The 20,866-nt window shown below is 55.0% G+C and overlaps 1 protein-coding gene across 1 annotated transcript; it reads right to left on the bottom strand.

The window, feature by feature from the left end:
- Positions 1–34: 34 nt before the first annotated feature.
- Positions 35–20,192, bottom strand: VSX2 (visual system homeobox 2). The gene is made up of 5 exons (XM_043472958.1): positions 19,783–20,192; positions 18,414–18,498; positions 14,501–14,624; positions 1,616–1,796; positions 35–865 (listed from the first exon to the last, which is right to left on the bottom strand). The coding sequence occupies exons 1-5, from the start codon at positions 20,150–20,152 to the stop codon at positions 540–542; spliced, it is 1,086 nt and encodes a 361-aa protein (XP_043328893.1). The 5' UTR covers positions 20,153–20,192; the 3' UTR covers positions 35–539.
- Between the last annotated feature and the right edge of the window lie 674 nt (positions 20,193–20,866).

Here is a 20,866-nt window from a genome sequence, read left to right as displayed (position 1 = left end):
AGGTTGTGCCCGGGGGGCTGGCAGGACAGGACACCCACACTGCCGAAGGGGGAGCAGAGTGCTGCTGCGGGGCTGGGGCGCTCAAAGACACCAGCGTGGAGAGCAGGTTCTTCATCCCCGGGGCCGCGGTGGCAGTGTTTGCAGCTGAGGGCTTTGGGTCTGGGCAGAACAGAATCCACCGGTGGGTATAGAGCTGGGAAGGAGGGCGCTTTGGAGCAAGAGACCAGAGGGAGATTCAGACAGTGAGAGGAGCCGAAGAATTGAGTGAACGTAGCCTGAGGGGGTGGGCTGGGGCAGCAGGAAGGCTTCTGAGGCAGGGCTGTGAGGATGAGGAAGGTGCTGGACAGGTCAGGACTAGGTAGGGGTGTCTCAGCGTGGCCCAAAGCCTCAGCCACAACCGAGCTGGAGTCACCCGAGGGGGCGGGGGGTGCACGGAGGGCCTGCGGGGCAGGGGCCTCGTCTGGGAGAGCACCTCCCAACACCACAGGCCGGCGAGGAGAGCAGAGTCCTGGGGCTCCGGCGTCTGCGCGCACCCTGGCCTAAGCCACGTCCTCGAGCCGCGCGGGACTCAGCCTCTCCGCCGGCCTGTCTTGGTCCGCGGCCTCCTCTCGCTCGGGCTCGTCGGCGCTGCGGGCCAGGCCGTCGGGGCCGGACACAGTCCCCAGCACCTTGGTGCTGTGCTGCTGCGCTCTGGCGCGGAGCGCGGCGATGCTGTTCTCCCTCAGTTCCTCCTGGGACATGGCAGCGGGGGGCTCGGAACCCCGCTCCTCCGGCTCCGTCTTGTCGAGCTTGGGCAGCGCCTGGCGCTCCGCCTCGGGCTTCCTCCCTGACTCGGCTGCCGCCTCCAGCGACTTTTTGTGCATCCCTAAAAAGAATTGTTGGTATTCGGGTTTAGAAAAGCGCCTGGGAAAGCCATCTTGAACTGAAAAAACGGCAAAGATAGAGAGAGGCCAGAATTAAGGACGAGCAGAAAGCCTTACTACACACACCACTGACACGTGCGTCCCAGGGGGTGGGGGCGGAGGCTGCGGCGGACCACCAGGCCCGGCAGAGGGCTCCTCCAAGCCACGTCCCTGGGCTCCTGGACCCCCCACCCCGGGGAGCCTGTCTGTCCCTTCACCAGCACAGCACTTGCTACCCCCGCCCTCTCTGGGATTGCAGATCTCTGAACCCCAAGACAAACTGGTTCAGGTCCCCGTGGCAGGTGGGGAGATTTAGGGGGGAAAAAGTCCTTTGGGCAAAGCCAGAATGGTGGTCAAAGGGACCTCGGGGCCCCCAAGCCCCCCAAGAGGGGCTGTTTCATTCACCACAGCCCCAGCTCCGGCAAGGGAATAGGAGGATACATCCCCTGGGGCAATAGCCACCCCCTCCTCACAGAGCAACAGAAGCCGCAGAGTGAGAGTCCTAGGCACAGAGGAACAGACACCCAGCCCTGGGTGCAGCCTGCCCTCGGAGCCCCCTCCAAGGGAGACTGGGAGACCAGCTTCCGAGGGCCTCTCTCCCGCCAGGCTGTTGTGGCCACCAGGCATTCTTGCTTCAGGGCTTTGTCCCCCTCCTCGGGAGCCCACTCCCCTCGCCCCAGGGGCAGGACCCCAGGGAGGGTGCGGGCTCTTACCCAGCAGCCACGGGGCACAGGAGTCCATGATGCCGTCCTTGGCGGACTTGAGGATGGACTCTGGCAGGGGAATGGAGTGGCGCACCATGGCCCCGTAGAGTCCATACTCGGCCATGACGCTGCTTCGGCCCCAGCACTTTTCCCGCTTCCTCCACTTGGCTCTGCGGTTCTGGAACCAGACCTGCTAGTGCAGAGGAACAGGTCAGGGGCGTCCTCTATGAGGCAGAGGCCAGCACCCCCAATCCCCCACCCCCGTGTCTGCCTGGAGTTAAGGGCCCCCATCTCTTTGACTGCCAGGGGCCCCATTCCCTGTTGACTTTGGTTTCTCCAAGTAAGGGCATCCTTACTTAAGCTCACCCACCCCTTGGTCCCCCTGAGATCCTCTTGGTTCAGGGTGTCCAGAGTGAGATACAAGTTCTGCGAGAATATGATGGGCAAAATGATTTTTTTTTCCAATCAAAAGTGGTTTAGGGTGATGCAATAGGATGCCTCCCAGACTGGGTCTTGCAGCTGGGCAGTTCCCTAGTGGTCCTCAGTTTGCCTCGGAGAAACCTGAGCTTCATAGCTCTCATACAAGGGTTCACACCTCCAGCATCCCTATCTGACTTGCAGACGGAAAGAGTCCTTTTAAGGGGATGAACTAGCAGTGCCTTTGGTTCAGGCTCTTCCTCCACACCAGAACTCCAGAGGCCAGGGCAGTCCCAGGCAGGTGAGGTGAGTGTGGACTCAGGCAGCAGAAGGCATTTCATCCAGGTGCCAGGAAGCCTGAACCTACCCAGAGCCCGGGCAGGAGACACACCCAGGAGGCCTGAGTCAGCCTCCCTTCTCTGCCCTGTCCTGGGCAAGCCCTGCGGGGGCTCCGCTCACCCACTTTCCACAGGTTTGGACTTTAACCCTGAGTGATAGTTGGAGGAGCTGGGCAGCCATCCCTCAGTCAGGGAGGGAAGATAAAATTCTTTGTGTGTGAAGAGTAGAGCACGTGAAGGTGGGGACCTAGGAGACTGGGGTGGGCGATAACCGCTAGGGGGCGCTTCTCTGGCCCCGAAGTGGACTGGGGCAGGGTGGGGATGAGCATGGGGTTCGCTGGATCTATCAGCAACGCCCCAGCCGGGTGTTTGGAGACGATCCCAAGGTCCCTGCCATGCTTGGAGGAGGAGGGGATGTCTTGGTCCCCCCAAGCAGCTTTCCTGACGTTTCTGGCAGCTGACAGGAGCCAGGGCAAGGGCCAGCTGCACTGTCCCTCAAGCTGGTGAGCAGCCCGTGGGAGACGGGTGGACGCAGGAAGCACCTGGGGTCCCGGTGGCCCCCTCGTGTTCCCCTCACAGCCGCTCCACAGGCCCTGACCCTTGGGGGGAGGTTTGGTGAGACGCCCAAGCACCCCAGAAGTAGAGGGTGGGGTGGGGGGAGGGGAGGGCAGAGGCGGGTTCGGAAAAATCTATTAGTTTCCTGGGCGATTTCCATTCCCTCGCCTGGACCAGGTCCCCGCCCCTCCCTCTGGGCCCACGCCCCCGCCCCCCGCCCCCCGGGCGGCGGAGGTTTCAGCTTTTGATGAAAAATTGCTCCAGCTCTATTCAGGAGGCGGCAAAAGAAGAGTCACCCCCAGGGGCAGCCCTGGGCTGATTGAAAAATAAGTTAATTTCTGTTTGAATCGATGGGCCTCAGGCACTGAAATATCACGGGAAATTAAAGCGGCTGCTCTCCCGGGATCCGCGGCATTGACCCGCACTAATTAATGCTGGGGAGCAGCGCGAACCGCGCCGCGAGCCGCTCCCCCTCCCCGGGGGACCCCAAACACTCCTCATTTAACTAATTAGACGGGGAAAATTGGGTGTTAATTTGTTTAGGATTCCCCCCCCCCTCCCCTCCCTCCCGGCAGCTCCCTTCCCGGCCCCCTCTCCACGCGCGGGGGCGCGGGAAATGAATGCGGGGCTCGCCGGCAGATGGCTGCCCCGGTCACTCTGCAATCTTCTCCGACTTGATTGCTTGATTAGGTCGTTAGCACATTAAAAAAAAAAAATTGCTTGCCGTCTGGCGCTGGCGTGATGAGTGGGACGCGCGGCAGCGCCTGGGTAATTTATCTTTTTATACGGCGAAGAATTTGATTTCAATCTGCAGATATATGGGGCGCCTTTGACACCTGTTTAACATCGCGCCGCTGACAGCTTAACCCTTTGCTGCCTCGGCCGCTGGGAGGCCTGGGCGCGGGCGTGGGGAGTGGGGGGCGGGGGCGCGGAATCCGTGCGCCCCTGCGGGTCCCGCCGCCGCCGCCGTCGCCGCCGCCAGGTGGCGGAGTGAGCGTCCCGGCAGCTCCCGAAGGCCCCGGGTCTGCGGCGGAACGTGGCCGGCCGCATCCAGCAAAGGGGGCCCCCCGCCGCGCCGCGCCGCGCACCCGCGAGACCGGCCCTCAAAGAGCCCCGCCGTCACCGGCGCTTTGCGGAAAGACCGCGTGATCCGTGCATACCTTTACGTTGACCCTGATTGGGTGTACCCTGTTTGGGCATTTCCTCATTTGTAAATAACTAGGAACTTCTGACAATGGGAGAGATGCGGCCTCAGACTGCCCCCCCCCCCGGCCCCTCCAACCCCACAGTGACCCGCGCCCGCGCCTGTTAGAAAACGACCACTCCTCAGTCCCCCCCACCCCACCCCGCCCCCGGTGGCGTCGCCCCCGGTGAGCCGCACGTTTGCCACCACTGGGTTTGGCACCTCCTGGAAAGCTGTGGAACCGATGCAAGGCCTCCCCCCAACCCCCTACCCCTGGTCTGGACCCAGACCGCACTGAGAGAACCTGGCCAAGGAATGGGTTTATGTGACCGGAAGGCTACTAGATGGCTGCGCAGAGCTGTGTGCAGTGGAGTTCGGAGGAACTTGGCCCTCCGCCTGGCCTGGCTCTGCGTGTATACATCTCTCCCCAGCAGCCCTGCCTATCTGTCCAGCAGGCCCCCTGCAGCACCCAAGGCCTGCGGTTTGTCTGAGACCTCTGTCCTCTGTCCTGTTCTCTCTTCCCCCTTAGCGCTGGGTCGTCCTCTACAAGTACTCACGTGTCTTAAGCTACATTTTCGCACAGGAGAAGCATATAAAAGGGCTAAGCCACAGAAAGGTGTAAGCAGCTTCCGGTTTCATCCATCTGACAGAGAAGATGGCAAAGAGTGAACCCCTTAGTGATGGAATTTCAATGTGGAATTCCGAGTCTGACCACAGAGGGCTGAGACGGCTATCTTGATGAATCTTAAGTAAGCCTCTGCCTCCTGGGCAGGAGATGACCTTCCTGCTTGAATACAGTGCATTACAGAACAACAAGGCCGCTGGAACCCACGAGGGGCCAGACTCCAGAATGTTTTGAATTTTAGAAAAAATATGTGGTGCATATACTACATGTTATGTAACATTCTGTAGCAGCAGCACCTCCCCATAGTCAAATCCATCAGTTCTGATTTCTGCAGCAAAACATACACATATGCATGAGGGACAAATAAAGAGAATGAAGTCCCATCTGGTTTTTGCCAAGAATGAGTTTTGATGACAAACTGATGGAAGAAGTGTGTTTCAGCACGGTTTAGAATCAGGTATCCTGAAGAAGGGATTGTGAAGAAAGCAAAGGCAGAGATGCTCATTAACTGCCCCCCCTCCACTGTGCCCCCGTCCCCCACAAGTGTTGATGCCTGGAAAGATGCATTGTCCTGGCTTCCCCAGGATCCCATGAGCTTGGGCCGGGGGTGGGGGGTGGGGGTGGGCGCAGGGCTCTCAGATGGAAACAGCATCTTTACTGGAACACTAAAGAAGGGGGTGCCGACTTGGGATTCAGATCATTTCTAAGACCTGTAAACAGAACGATTTTCCCCAGTCTTCTGATTTGGACAAATGAATAACTGGTCTGTGGATCAGATTTTGTCCACAGACACTCCCAGGGGGGTTGGTGCCAGCTGGTCCTTCAATCCAGGAGTCATTCGGACCCTTGGTTATGGGTTCCTGAAACGCCTGGCTCTCTTTGAATACCAGATGCTGCTCCAATTTATGGAAGAAACCTGGACAGCCAAAACAATTTCTCTTTAGGACAGTTGGCAGAGAAGCTGTGGCATTGGTGCCTTGGAGGGAAGTGGACAAGGAATTAGAATTAACCCTAACCACTCTTCATATCTGCCTTTCTCTTTCTTTCCGGGAAGCAACCAGTATGTGGTCAGAACTTAAACATTTGCCAGAAGCACTGAAAGTAGTCCTGAACTGGAATTCCCAACTGCAGCAAAAATTGCTAAGTCATCTCGGGCAAGTTACTTGCCTTCTCTCAGTTTCAGTCTCTTCAAGCATAAAATAAGAATATCTACTTTTCTGGGTTGTTTTGGGGATTAATGAAATAAGTGAGGGTGCCTAAAACCAGTGTTTGTCCCATAGAAGGTGCTCAATAGATGCTTCTTAGTTCAGTTGTTCAGTCGTGTCCGACTCTTTGTGACTCCATGGACTGCAGCACGCCAGGCCTCCCTCTCCATCACCAACTCCTGGAGCTTGCTCAGACTTATGTCCATTGAGTTGGTGATGCCGTCCAACCATCTCATCCTCATCTCATCTCATCCCAGCATCATTGATGCTACTTATTATTACTTCTGGTCTCCCTGATAGTTCAGTTGGTAAAGAGTCCACCTGCAATTCAGGAGACCCCAATTCAATTCCTGGGTCAGGAAGATTCCCTGGAGAAGGGATCGGCTACCCACTCCAGTGTTCTTGGGCTTCCCTTGTGGCTCAGCTGGTAAAGAATTCATCTGCAATGCGGGAGACCTGGGTTCAATCCCTGGGTTGGGAAGATCCCCTGGAGAAGGGAAAGGCTACCCACTCCAGTATTCTGGCCTGAAGAATTCTATGGACGGTATAGTCCATGGGGTTGAAAAGAGTCAGACACGACTGAGCGACTTTCACTTTCATTATTATTTCAGTGGAGGCACAGAAAGTCAGTGGGAGTCTGTGCAGGGAGCAGGTTCATTAGTGGCATTACTTGCTCCTCTGGCCTCTTCCACAAGCCCTGCAGCAAGGCTGGACTGACAAATAATAACAACCACCACCACCCCAGGAGGTGCAGTGGGGGGGACAGAACTAACCTCCAGGCTCTAAGACTTCAAGACAGATAGTCTCTAGTTTCCCCTCTAGGGGCTTCCCTGGTGGCTCAGACAGTGAAGAATCTGCCTGCAATGCAGGAGACAATGGTTCAATCCCTGTGTTGGGAAGATCCCCTGGAGAAGGAAATGGCAATCCACTCTAGTATTCTTGCCTGGAGAATCCCATGGACAGAGGAGACAGGCGGGCTACAGTCCATGGGGTCGCAAAGAGTCAGACATGACTGAGTGATTAACACTAGACTAGACTTCCCCTCTAGGGGCCAAACAGATGCCCCCTGCAACACTCCCTGCATTTCTAATGTACCCCAGACCCCGGAGGCTCAAATGTAAGAGACCACCTATGCTGTTGGCTATGAGAGGAAGCTAGAAGACCTGGATTGGAGAATCCTGTTCTGCCTCCAACTGCCTTTGTGAACTTGGACACGGTTCTTAACCTTTCTGAACTTCTGATTCTTCATCTGCCCTATGATACCACTTCCTTGCAGGTTTGTTGTAAAAATTCTATGGAATAATTCATGGGAAATGCCCAGCACGTTGTAAGTACTGGAAAACATTGGCCTGGTGCTGGATGAATTCTACGGACAAATGAGCAAATGCTCGTTGACACTCTTCATGTAAAGCCGCGTCCTCCCACCTCCCACCTTTGAGATTCGTTCATTTAGGCCCCGTTTCCTGCTTGGTCCCCTAACTCTGGCAAACCCACAGTACTCCTTCAATTCCTCTTTTACTTTCCAGACTGCACACTTTCTAGAAGCTGCTGCTCCATGCCCAAGAATGTCTGGTCGGGATTCTTCAGGAGGACCGGCGTGCAGACCCCAGCGAGGACCAGAGCCCTGCCTTCCTCTTCCAGGCCTCCAAGTGCCTGAGAAGGGGCTCACAAGGGACATCAAGGGTCACCAACTTGGGAGTCCCAGACAAGGGAGATCGGGGAAGGTCTTCCAGCTCAAGGAAGAGCCTGGGTTTCCTGGTGCACTTCCTCCCACAGGTGGGGCCGGGGCAGTGCTCACAGCGCCCAGGGAGGAGGCCTCTGGCTATTGACAGCTGATGCCTCCACACCTGGCAGATAGGGGCCCAAGAGCTCATGCCTTCACGGGTGGACCGGAGCCATGAAAGGGCTTCTTGCCAGAGGGATGCTCTTCTGGTCCAGGGCACCCTTCAAGCCAGCCAAGCTCTCAGCTCTCTGTCCCCTTTGTGGGTAACCAGGGTGTCTCTTGTCCTTGCAAGCTCCCAGCCTTCTAGCCCCACACGATGACATGCCCAGGCCTCTTCCCTCTGAGGTCCCTCCAGGGTCGCCCCCTAAAGGAGACACCATGCATAATAGATATTCTGCACATTCTGGCCCCCAGGGCCCTGCCCTCCCGTCTTGCCCTAGGCTATCAGGCCCTGCTTCTTCGGCTCCGTGGCAATTTTCAACACATTCACCTACCTTCTCTCCTCTCCTCTGACTGGAAGCTGATTAATCTGGGCTAGTTGCTGGCATGATTTAATGACCTCGCACTCCACACGTACTCAGCACTTCTGACAACATATTTCAGCACACCCTTTCCAGTCCCAGCTTCAGGCTCAGAGAAGCTTGGCCTTGCTATAGCCTCTGAGGTCCACTAGAGGGCAGCTCTGCCTATGTTTCCTGGCAGGCCCATGGAGCATCCGTCCCTGAATTCCTGGACAGGTCATTCCACTCTGTCACCCACTACTCCACTTTCTTCCACTCATATTAACTCACTTAAAACAGAGACACTTTTCCTGAGCCTCTGTCCCAGCATTTTTACTCTGGCTACATAACAGTCACCTGGAGAGCTTTAAAAACAAACAGATAGGGCTTCCCTGGTGGTCCAGTGGTTAAGAATCTACCTGCCAATGCAGGGGACACGGGTTCCATCCCTGGTCCAGGAAGATCCCACATGCTGCGGAGCAACTATGCCTGTGCACCACAGCTGCTGACCACGTGCTGCAAGAACTGAAACCCTTGCACCCTAGAGCCTGTATTCCACAACAAGCCCCCCAAAATGGGAAACCTGCTCACGGCAACTAAAGACTAATCCTTGGAGGGGTGGGATGGAGTGGGAGGTGGGAGAGAAATTCAAGAGGGAGGGGATGTATGTGTACCTATGGCTGATTCATGCTGATGTATGGCAGAAACCAACACAATATTGTAAAGCACTTACCCTCCAATTAAAAATAAATACATTTTAAAAAAGGAAATACAAAACAATAGTCTAGAAATCTTGACGTTATATTTTCAGTTTTTTAATTTCTCAAAATAAAGGCATTTGAGAACTTTGAGAAAAAAAAAAGAGTAGCCACCGCTTGTCACAACTAGAGACAGCCCTTGTGCAGGAATGAAGACCCAGTGTACCCCGAAATAAAAAAAAACAAAACATAGATGTCACAGCTTCACACCAAACCAATTAAATAAGTGTTGCTAGGTGTGGGAGGCTGGCACAGGTAATTTCATTTTACTTTAAATATTTATTTATTTATTTGGCTGCACCAAGTTCTTAGTGGCAGCATGTGGGATCTAGCTCCCTGACCAGGAATCACACCTGGGCCTCCTGCTTTGGGAGAACAGAGTCTTAGCCACTGGACCATCAGGGAAGTCTCTGGCATGAGTAATTTTTAAAAGCTGCCCTGGGACTTGCCGAATGGTTCAGTAGTTAAGAATCTGCCTTCCAATGCAAGGGATGATTGGGAAACTAAGATCCCACATGCCTCAGGGTAAGCCCTCGAAGAGCCTGCATGCTTAGTCACTTCAGTTGTGTCCGGCTCTTTGCAACCCCATGGACTGTAGCCCACCAGGCTCCTCTGTCTCCAGGCATGAATACTGGAGTGGGTTGTCTTGCTCTCCTCCCAGGGATCTTCCCCAACCAGGAATCGAACCCGAGTCTCCTGCATCTCCTGCATTACAGGCAGATTCTTTAATGCTGAGCCACCAGGGAAGCCCTGAAGGGCCTGCATGACTCAACAAAAACCCAGCACAGCCAAAAGTTTAAAAAAAAATTAAAAAATAAAGTAAAAAAAGCAATCAATCAATTGAAAGCTGCCCTGTGTTTCTAATCCATTTCCCAGGCTGAGACACACTGCAGTCTTTTCTCATCCATGTAGTTATTTTTTAACTTCTGGGGTGTAACCCCCTAAAATTTTCTTCCCCACCCTTGGGCAGGGACCATGTTAAAAGAGACAGAATGAAACAGCGCTAATCAGAGAATCCAAACCTCATCCTTCCAAACATACCAGGTTGCTAAGAGTAGAGGTGAGATGGCTCTGTTCACTTGCACATCTGTATTGTAGGCATTCTAAATAAGTATAACTTCTGTCAGAAAAAAATACAGTAAGCACGTAAGTGAATATATCAAAATACTGAGAATGAATGACCCACAGAGGAAATAAACTCAGTCTGGAAACCATTTCCTCTTCCCCAGGGCTGACATCTGGCGGGGGCTTCCAGAATGCCACATCCTAGCATTTCTCAGAGACACAGAAAGGACTTTGTGTCTGGCTCTGATATGAAAGTGAAAAGTGAAAGTGAAAGTGAAGTCACTCAGTCGTGTCCGACTCTTTGGACTCTTTGCAACCCCATTGACTGTAGCCCACCAGGCTCCTCCATCCATGGAATTTTCTAGGCAAGAGTACTGGAGTGGGTTGCCATTTCCTTCTCCAGGGGATCTTCTCAACCCAGGGACCGAACCAAGGTCTCCCTCATTGTGGGCAGACGCTTTACCCCTTTACCGTCTGAGCGACCAGGGAATCTGATACAAAGTCCATCCTAAAGGAAATCAGTCCTGAATATTCATTGGAAAGACTGCTGCTGAAGCCGAAACTCCAATACTTTGGCCACCTGGTGCGAAGAACTGACTCATTTGAAAAGACCCTGATGCTGGGAAAGATTGAAGGCAGGAGGAGAAAGGGACAACAGGGGATGAGATGGTTGGATGGCATCACCGACTCAATGGACATGGGTTTGGATGAACTCTGGGAGTTGGTGATGGACAGGGAGGCCTGGTGTGCTGCAGTCCATGGGGTTGCAAAGAGTCGGACACAACTGCGTGACTGAACTGAACTGAACTGATATGAAGACTAGAAATCTCTTCTTCCCCTAACAGTGCAACTTATCCCTTCACCCCAACTTAGAGAGATATAGAGGGGGGAAGTGCTTGCCCTCAAAGCATAAAGGTCAAGGAAATCAGCCACTATTAAGGGGGATGACCCCTCATCACTGCAATTGGCGTTAATTATTCCAGTTTCTGTAGATAAGCGCTCCCTTTACCTTCATTTGCTCTCTTGAGATAGTACTTGAGTGGTACTGGGTTTAAATCCCAGTCCACCACTTACTTCACCTCTCAGCTCCTCAGTTACCTCATCCAGATAAGGGGATAAGAATAGCATCTACCTCATCTAGTTATTGTGAAGAAGGGATGAAAAAAGGCATGGAAATCACTTAATATCTGGGATAATGCTATGTACTAATAATGCCAATAATAACAATATTTTTGTTAATTTTAGAGAATTTTTATTATTATTAGTTTACAAATGAGTAATCTGAGGCCTAGAGCTTGGCTTGCTGGCAGTGAAACAAAGATTAGAAGTAGGTATATCTGACTTTGGGCTTCCCTGGTAGCTCAGCTGGTAAAGAATGCGCCTGCAATGCAGCAGACCCTAGTTCAGCCCTGGGTTGGGAAGATCCCCTGGAGGAGGGCTTGACAACCCACTCCAGTATTCTTGCCTGGAGAGTCCCATGGACAGAGGAGGCTAGTGGGCTACAGTCCATGGAGTTGCAAAGAGTCGGACATGACTGAGCAGTTAAGCACAGCGCATGTCTGACTTTTCACGTCTACACTGGGTTCTCATTAGACAGTCGGTCTCAGACACATCCAGGGGCTTCCTTGGGTTGGCCCAGCTGCCCACCTGGGGCTGACCATTCCACCAGTGGCAGCCCAGAGTTGGAATGAGAGAGGTGACCCTGAGGAGACGGCTCTCCGGGAGGGATTCCCCCTCTTTCTCTTACAGATGAGCGACAGGAAGTGACTTGGCTTCTACCATACCTGGTGGGTATCAGAGCCAGAACTAAGATCTGGATCCTTGACTGAAGATCCAGTCCCTTAACCTTTCCATTCCACCTGAGGATGTCTAACTTCAGACTTGGAGCCTCTAATAACTTCCCCCTTTCTTCTTTTCATGGCAAAAGGAGAAGAAGGTGGCAGAGGATGAGATGGTTAGATAGCACCACTGACTCAACGGACATGAATTTGAGCAAACTCCAAGAGTTAGTGGAGGACAGGGGAGCCTGGCATGCCACAGTCCATGGGATCACAAAAGATTCGGACATGACTAAACAACAACAACAAAGTACATCTAAACAACAACAACCACAAAGTGCATCCGTTGGTGGAATGGTCAGCCCCAGGTAAGAGCTGGGCCCCACACTGGGCCCGCTGGTAAACACAACACACAACTTCATCACAGCTGCAACTGCCACTGTCATGCCCATTTTACAGATGCGCGATGGAGGCTCAGGCTGGTGAAGTGTGACCTGTCCACAGTCATTCAACTGGTGCCTGGTGAGGCCAGGATGGTCCAACTCCAGAGTGAGGGTCCCTAACCACTGCACCACCCTGCCTCTCCTGTGCACGACCCATAGTTAGGACACCAGACACATGGGAATTGCTCTGTGGGTTGGAGCTTTGATAGATAGTCATCACTAATAGACGTGAAGACCTTTCCCAGGTCACCTAGTAAAGCATTTGGTTGGACATGTGTGCTATGTCGCTTCAGTCATGTCTGACTCTGTGCAACTCTATGGACCGTAGCCCGCCAGGCTCCTCTGCCCATGGGATTCTCCTGGCAAGAATACTGAAGTGCCCTTCTCCAGGGGATCTTCCCGACCCAGGGACCAAATCTGTGTCGGGTTTCTTAGTCTTCTGCATTGGCAGGCAGGGTCTTTTACCACTAAGGCCACCTGGGAAGCTTCAAAATATTTGGGGACAGGCCATTTGATAACCCACACCTTCTGCGGGCAGCATTTAGCTGAAGAACTAGGCAGTGCTGGAAGAGTTACAGAGACCCTTGCCTTGGTTCACACATAGCCACAGATTCCGCGGTCAGTCCTTGCAGTCCAGGAGATCAATGTACTCCACACCCTTGGCTCCTCCATGCTGGTGCTGGTGATTTCAGACACCAACCTGTAGACAACCCCTCAGACAATTTTAAGAAGTCTAGAGTCTGCGGGCTGAGCGTTTATAGCAATGCAGTTACAGCTGAGGGCAAGCTCTCCTCACAGGCTTCGGACCCTCCCACCCACCGCTACCACCACCATGGCCAAACAGATTTTAGGACAACCCACTGCAAGAGACGGAGCTGTTCCATTCTACTGGTCAACAGTGCAAATGTGCGGCCAACCAAAGGGGAAGTCTGGCAACCTCACCAACCCTGGCTGGTTATAAGGACCTACCCTAATGAAGGCCAGGTAGGGGTTACCACCACACGTGAATTGGATTGGGTCTTGGCTTACACACACACACACACATACACACACACACAGGATTCAGAATCAACATCCAGCCTTTCCCCACTGGAACTTAGTTGGGTGGGGATGATGGATCCAGGCCACCGTGGATAATGCACCAAACTGATAATCTGCTTATGTATAATTGAGCTTATTGTTAGTGTCACTGTCTAAAGCCATTGGCTGAAATTCCCAATAGACTTCCAGGGGAGAGGAAGGCTCTTCTGGGAAAGCTGCTCTCGCTGCATTCCCCATTCTCTGGTTCTCCAGTGAGCGAGTGTAAAGAACCTACACACCTTATTTGGTTCCCTCACTGGACTTGTCCCCTCCCCACTCCTCCCCCCCACCCCCCAACACACGTCACACCTGGAGACACAAAAAAGGAGGAAATTCAGAGCAGAAGGGTTTCAGGAAGTCGGGACCCTCCCTGCCTTTCCCAGCCTTGGCAGGTCAACTACTCCGGGCCACTCAAGTGTCCCGACAGAAGCAACTCTGGTTCAAGGTCTTGAATCAGCTACGGCAACCTCAAATCTTCTGGAAATGTTCTTCCACCCCAGCCCTGCTTCCTCCTCATGGAGGCCCTGTCTGGAGAATCACCAGACTGCATTTCCTCCTGGAGAAATGATTAAGCAACCCATTCCTGTCTGCCGAGGGGAGTCCTAGGCTTGGGAGGATCCTGCTGCTGCTGAAAGGAGGCCTGGCGCCCAGCACAGCTGAGGACAGCCCCAACCAGCCAGGGCTGGCTCTCCACAAAACTCTCTGGTAAGGAGGTGAGGGGAACGGCTGGTCCAGGAGACGCCCAGGAGCAGAAGCCCTGGGCAGGACCAGCTGCTGGCTTGTGAGAAGTAAGGAGCCTCAGGTAGATGGAGGTGGTGGGGAGTAGGTGGGAAGGCAGGGGGCCAGGTCTTCCTCATGGGAGAGGCAGCTCCCCTCCACCCCCAGGCACCCAGGCCTTGAAGGAGACATTTACCGCCTGGGAGACACCTGCTCAGAACCCTAGGCCCACCCAGAACTCCATCTGCAACCACAAATGCCCCCTCACGGTCTGCCATACTCCTCAGGAAGCCCACAGTCTGCAGCCACAGGCCGTGTCTTGTCTGCCAAGTCTCCCATCCTTCCAGCAGCATCCATCTCACATGGTAGGTATTCAGCTAATATCTGCTTAAATGAACTGTTGCCTGAGGAGGTGATTACAGACAAGCAGCAGGGGGGTGAGAGAGGGGTGTGTGGGAGCCTGGGGCAGTGAAGAAAGCGTGAGAGAGGGACTCAGGGCTGTTTTACCTGTATCCTGTCTTCAGGCAGCTCCGTTTTCATGGCCAGCATCTCCCGGGCATAGACGTCAGGGTAGTGGGCTTCATTGAATGCCTTCTCCAGCTCCTCTAGCTGGTAGGAGGTAAAGATTGTCCTGAGGGGAGCAAACCCAGACAGTCAGGACCCCGAAAATGGAAAGAGTTTGTCCCAGAGAAGACAGAATAGCCCTCCCCTGTGGCTCCTAAACAGCCGCCAAACCCAGCCTGGGCCAGTGCAATCGAATACAACCCCTCTCTCCTGCCCCCATCCCCACACACCCTCTGGACTCTTCTTCATTCCAGTCTGAGGGCCCACACTCCCTTCTAGTGGTTGGGGCGCTATTTCAGCCCTCAGGGACGTTTCATACTGGGAATCTTCCTGAAAGTGCTTTGGGGGAAGGGTGTTAAGGCATAAGTTTTAGGAAACTGCAGAAAGGCCCTATTCCTCCTCCCAGGTACGGAACAAAGGCCTCACCAGGTAAATAAGTGCCTCAGCCCCAGGCGGGACCTGCCGCCCCAGGCTCCCCTCACAGACCGGAGAGTTGATCTTTTAAATTGTACTCAAGAGTTCGAAGACTCAGCGGAAGGTCAAATGCAGCAGCCGCCCCAGGGTCTCTACAGTGGAGAACTAACCGAAACTCCCAGCCCCTCACCTCACCCTCCTCACCGGCTCCTGAGAGCTGCCCTCAGAGTCTTGGGGGCAGGGAGGGGGGGGGAATTGGGGGTGCTCTGTCCTTTCTGGGGCTCCGAAGGCAAAGGCCACCTTCCCACCTTCCCACCACACCCAGGTGCAGCCACTCACCCAGCGGGAGCCCCATTTAGGGGCAGTTCACTCAGGCCATCTCAAGAGAGCCTACAGACACAGCCCCCAACCCCCACAGAGCATTTAGATCAACCTATTTTGAGTTATTAACATAAAGTGCTTTAAGAGTCCAGTAAAAGCTACATCCTCTTTGCTAGCAGATGGATATGCTCCAACACAAGACAGTTTTCCACCTCCGATATTTAGGGGGTTTGTAATCCCCCTTTCTCAAATAAATACACTACACACCCCCTTACCAACATAAATTCTTCTCTTTTCAGACCTGAATTTCACCAAGTTCTAGGTGACCTTTATCCTGCACCTTCCTCAACAAGCTGGGGTGTAATACAGTCCAGATTTTACAGACTCAGCTTCTACAACGGTTGAAGTAGAGCCTCTGGGATTTGAACCCTGGGACCAGCACAAGGGGAGGTTAAAATCCCTCACTGCAGCCCTTGCTGTCACCCAGCCCGAGGAAAGAGTACAGATGGAAACCCCATGTATTCCTCCTGCCTGTGTTGGCTTTGGCATCCTGGAGGATGATACAGGGCATGTGTGAGAGAGAAAGATTCTGCTCTTTATGGAAAATGACTGGTTTGATTCTAAATCGTTGCTCCTATTCTCTTGGGGGGAATGGAATGCTTATGTATACAGAAAGTTAATTCTTCAGAATTTTGAAGATCTGCTGCTTTCTATTTCTCTCCTGCCACTTACTGAAAGGGCCCCTGAACAGACAGTCAAAATAAACAAAACGTGTACATCTTCTTCAAAACTAGGGGAAAATGAGACCCACAGCTATTGTGGCCTGGCCAAAGCCAAAGAAGAAAGATGATGGCAGATCATTCAGTGGTTCAAGTGCCAGACTCTGCTTGGGAGAGCTCTCATTCAAAAAAAGAAAAAAGAACAAAACAAAAACAAAGAAAGAGAGAGGAATTAAGAAACGAAATGAAATGAAACGATGCCTCAGATCCCCAGACTTGCCTGGAAAATCCCATGAACAGAAGAATCTGGCGGACTCAGTCCGTGGGGGTCGCAAAGAGTCAGACACGACTGAAGTAACTGAATGCACACACACCAGACCCTTCAGTTTCTCACCGTAACCAGTCTGAGCCTTACAGGTAGAAAGAAGAGGAAAATCGGAGAGACTCCATCCCCACTCCCCTCTCTAACCCCTCTGAGCCCCCTGCGTTTCTGGGAGATAAAGGGATGTTCATCTCTCATCACCAGATTCCAAGGTTTCTTAGCTGAACTTCCCAAATGAGAGATGCTCAGATTTTTTTTTTTTTTTTTACTAATTAAAAATGGCACCAGCCATTCTCCTGTCTCCAGTAATCTGTTCCCCTCACACATTAGAAATAGCCTGAAACCTAGTGCAGTTGACCAGTTGTCCTGTCTCCTAGCGGACCCCTCTGAAGCACCCAAAGTTTTCCCCAGTGGAGAGGGTATCAAGTGAGGAGAGAGGGTCAAGAACCTTAAGCATGGACTTTGGGCTGTGTGTCAGCCAGCTCCAAGTGCCACACAAGGAGATGCCCCTGTGCAGAAACACTGTCTTTGCTCTCCTTGCTCGGAGAATCCCCACCCCAATTCGGGCAGCAGCACAGAAGCCGGTCAGCCCGACTCCCACCTGCCCTCCCAGTCCTTGCTGGAGGTCCCCTCTGGCAGCCCAAGGCAGACAGGAATACCGACACCCCCCCACCCCACCCCAACCTGCTAGCCTGGGACCAGCCTGAGTTGGGTGCATAGGAGGTGTTTTAATGAATATTTGTTGAACCGATGACTATAAAATAATGACCCAGGATCAGGACTTAAAACATTTCCGTTCACAATAAAACACAAGAAGACAAAAACAAACAGCTGCCTGAAGGGAACAAACCGAGGTCACCAAGAAACCAAGTCAAAGTTCACCCACATTCAAGTCGAAACCTGTAGGGGTCTGAGAAGTCAGGAAGAGCCAATTTAAAATGTGGGGTCATTTCCGGGGGTGAAGGAAGAGAGAAATGCACACAGGCACCCAGAGACAGTATGCAAAGAGGATGAGAACAAATTGGGGAGAAGAGGATGAGGTGGGGTGGGGAGGAGAGCACCCCAGGGGGAAATGTCCATAGGGCGGGAGGGAACCCTTGAGGGGAGCCCACCTGCACTGGGACAGAAAGAGAATCGGGAAAACAGAGCCAGGGTGAGCGCAGGGCAGCGCCTGCAAGCAGCACCCGCAGAAAGTCAGATCGATTTTTGTTTCTCACGCCTTTATTTCTTGAAACCCTCCTGATAAATTTACACAAGGAAATGGTAGCGGAGGTGCGGGCCACGGAAGAGAACACGGGTCTCAGGCAGGGGCATTACTTTGCAGGACTGAATTTTAACTTTGTGCCAGTGATGTCTGTTTTTAAAATATTTAAATGAAAACAAAGCCAAATAACCTCTCTCTTTTTAGTCTGTATGCTCCAATGCAGCCCACTCCACTCCAGCCAGGGCTGGTGGGGGCATCCAGTCCACACACTCCTCCCTCCCCATTTTACAGACAAGGAAACTGAGGCTTAGGGATCACAGCGGAGCAGAAGCCAAAAGCAAATTTGCCATCCATGCGGATATCACGCTCAAGATCTGGCCAGCGATGGGAGCAGAAAGACAGGGGGTTGGCGGCGCTGACAGCGACAGCGGGGAGGAATGGGGGACCGGGCAGCGGGCAGAGGAACCGGCTGCGGTGGGAGGTGAGAGCCGACCTGCCCGCCCAGGGGTGTGCGCGACTCTCCGAATGTGGCGAGGCGGGGATGACATAAGGGTGTCTCCAGCCCCTCTATGGGTAGGGTTTGGCCCTATTTGAGGCCTCTCCTTTCTCCCGGAGAAGCAGGAGAAAAGCCTGAAACGTGCGGCTTCCTCGGCGGCCTCTCCTAATCCTCACCCGGCCTGGCCGGACGCCAGGGCCCCGGGAGGATGTCCCCAAACCACGCCTGGTCTCCCGGTCCGACCTCCCCGTCCCGGCACAGCCGCGGACCTCAGATCTACAACCGGCGAGATTCGGGTCCGAGAGACCCGATCTCCCGAACTGGGGACCGCAGGGGATGGGTGAGCACGAAGGTGACAGAAAGCGCTGCAGGGGCCTTACCTGTGTCGCCGCTTCTTCCGTTTCTTGGTCTGGTTCAAAGCCGATTTGGACATTTTTCGGTCGCTGGAGGAAACATCTTCAGAATCTGAAAAGCGGGCGGAGGCACAGGCGGCAGAATGGAGTGGGGGGCGCGCACGGCAGCACCCGGGCGCATCAGGCTCCTGAAGCCCCGAGGGCCCCACACCCGGCGGCCTCGGGGAGCCTCCCGGCCTGCTCGGTCTCCCCGGGAAGCCCTCGGCGAGGGCGACCCCATCCCTAAGCCGCGACTGTTTCTACCCAGGCCGGCGCCGGAATCCGGAGGTGGTGGGCGGATTTCGTTGTAAGAGAAGCAAAGGCCCCGACACGCCTGGGACGCGGACGGCGGGGGAGCGAGACAGCCTCCCGGGTCGCAGGGTCCCCCTCCGGCGGTGCTCGGGGCTCGGCGCCCTCCCCTGCGCTTGCAGCCCCAGCGCTGGGGTGCAGAAGGTGGCCCCCCACCCCCTCGGAGCGGAGCCCGGGGCGCGGAGAGCTGGACTCCGGGAAGAGCGAAGGGCTCCCCGAGCACAGCCCCTTTTCCACTGCCCGCACCGTGCGGCCCCGCTCGGGACTGGAGAGACTGCGGCGCGCCACTTTTCGTTGCCCCTCCAGATATTAATAAAAATAAATAAACAAAACGAGAGCGGAAAATCGGGGGAATCGAAGAGCGCGAACCAGAGGCGGAGGGCCGAGCCGACGGAGAGGTGCGGCCGGGAAAGCGGCCCGGAGGTTCGGTGGCCCCCCAGTCCGAGAGGGTCGGGATCCCGGATACGGTGGCGCTCAGGTGGGATCGCGGATGCCGACCGCTTGGGCTGCCGCGGTGGCCAGACGGTCCTGAAGCTGACCAGCGCGGGGTGGGTGGTTGGAACGGAGAGAAGGAAGAAGGGCAAGACAACTTTGGACATCAGGGCTGGGGCCCGAAGCTGATATCGGCTTCCCCGGGCGCTCACGCCCGGAACGGAATCGGGCTGTAGGAGCGTGGTTCCTCTGAAAGGCCGCGGCCCAAGTGGAGCAGAGAAGAGGGACCCCCGGCCTGCCCCACGGGCTCCGACACCCTAAGCCCTTTTTCCAGTGGGGCCCCAACCGGGCGCTGCCGCAGAACCGGGTTCGACGCGCAGACAGGACAGCTCGGCTGCCGGAAACGCGGGGGCCCAAAGCCGGCCACCGCTGGGAGCATCCTCCCGGCCCGCCAGCCCAGGGCGCGCCGACCCCAGGTCCGCGCTGCGACCCTTCGGCCTGGCACCAACTTCTGCACCCGGAGGAACAGGCCTGGCGATGCAAGCCAGAGCCGACGGCGTGGGGTTCCCCGTTCTCACCCCAGTCGGGCAAGCCACACAGCCTCACCCTCACCTACCGGAGCTGGCCGTCTGGCTGGTGTCCAGCGGCCCCGACGCTCTGCCCAGCGGCTGTAAGTGGACGCTCTGCGGGTCGGACAGCACTTCCAGGAAGGTGGGCTGTGCGTAGAAGCCGGGGAGCCCCCCGGGCCCCAGTAGCCCCATGCCGCCCACTCCTGCGGGACTGAGCACAGAACGGGCAGCCAGCAAGTGCCCTGGGGCCAGACCGTCGAGGGTAGCACGCGGGTGGGAGCTGGGGGGCTCCTTGTTCAAGCCCAGGATCTCCTGAATGCCAAACCCGGTGCACCTGGCCGGGGCGCCCCCCGAGGTACTCTTGGCCACTGTCTCGGCTTTGGGCTTGCTCAGCGCTTCCCCCGCTTTCCCGGTCATCTCTTGGCTCTTTGGAGGGGCCGAGGCCGCAAGTCTTGTGCTCCCCCCACCCCCCCGGCTGGCTCCCCGCTTCACGAAGTTGGTCCCAGGTGCCCCCTGCGATGTCTAATGCTCTGGAGCCCCAAGGAGATTCCCCTTTTATCCAACCAGGCGGCAGCCCAAGTGGGGTCAGAGCTGAGCAGCCAATCACCGGGGCCAAGAGCGATTAGGAATTCCAAAAAGCTGGCAGCTCCCGCCGCAGGCAGCGCTGAGGGGCCAGGGCGCTGGGGGCCGGCCACCGGGTGGGCTCTGTAGGACACCCATGGGCAGGGGGCCCCAGAGACTGAGATGAAGCAACAAGGTTCAGGGCGGTCCCAGGAGGTCAGTGGCTGGGGATTCTGGGCAGAGCCAGCTTGGACTGTCCCTGGAGTAGGGTGGGAGGATGAGCTGAGGGCAGATGCTAGAGACTGGGAGCCCTGCTCCCTCCCTCCCTCAACTCCTATTCAGGTTTGCCAGGGTCAAGGAAGCCCAAATATGGGACCCCTGGGGAAAAGGAAGAGCAAGGAAGGAACAAGCGTCCTGGGCAAGCTGTGTGGTGGCAATGGGGAGAGGAAGGGCCTGGGGTTTGAAGTGGGAGATGTGGGGATCTCCAAAGCACAAGATACAATGCCTAGTTTAGAAGAGCTACTCAGTAAATATCCCCCCAATGAATGAATGAATGAATGGGGTCAGGTG

This window comes from Cervus canadensis, chromosome 6, assembly GCF_019320065.1.
Source record: "Cervus canadensis isolate Bull #8, Minnesota chromosome 6, ASM1932006v1, whole genome shotgun sequence".
NCBI classification, from domain to species: domain Eukaryota; kingdom Metazoa; phylum Chordata; class Mammalia; order Artiodactyla; family Cervidae; genus Cervus; species Cervus canadensis.
The sequence above is the reverse complement of the archived record's forward strand: the minus strand, read 5'-3'. Positions and strand labels throughout refer to the sequence as shown.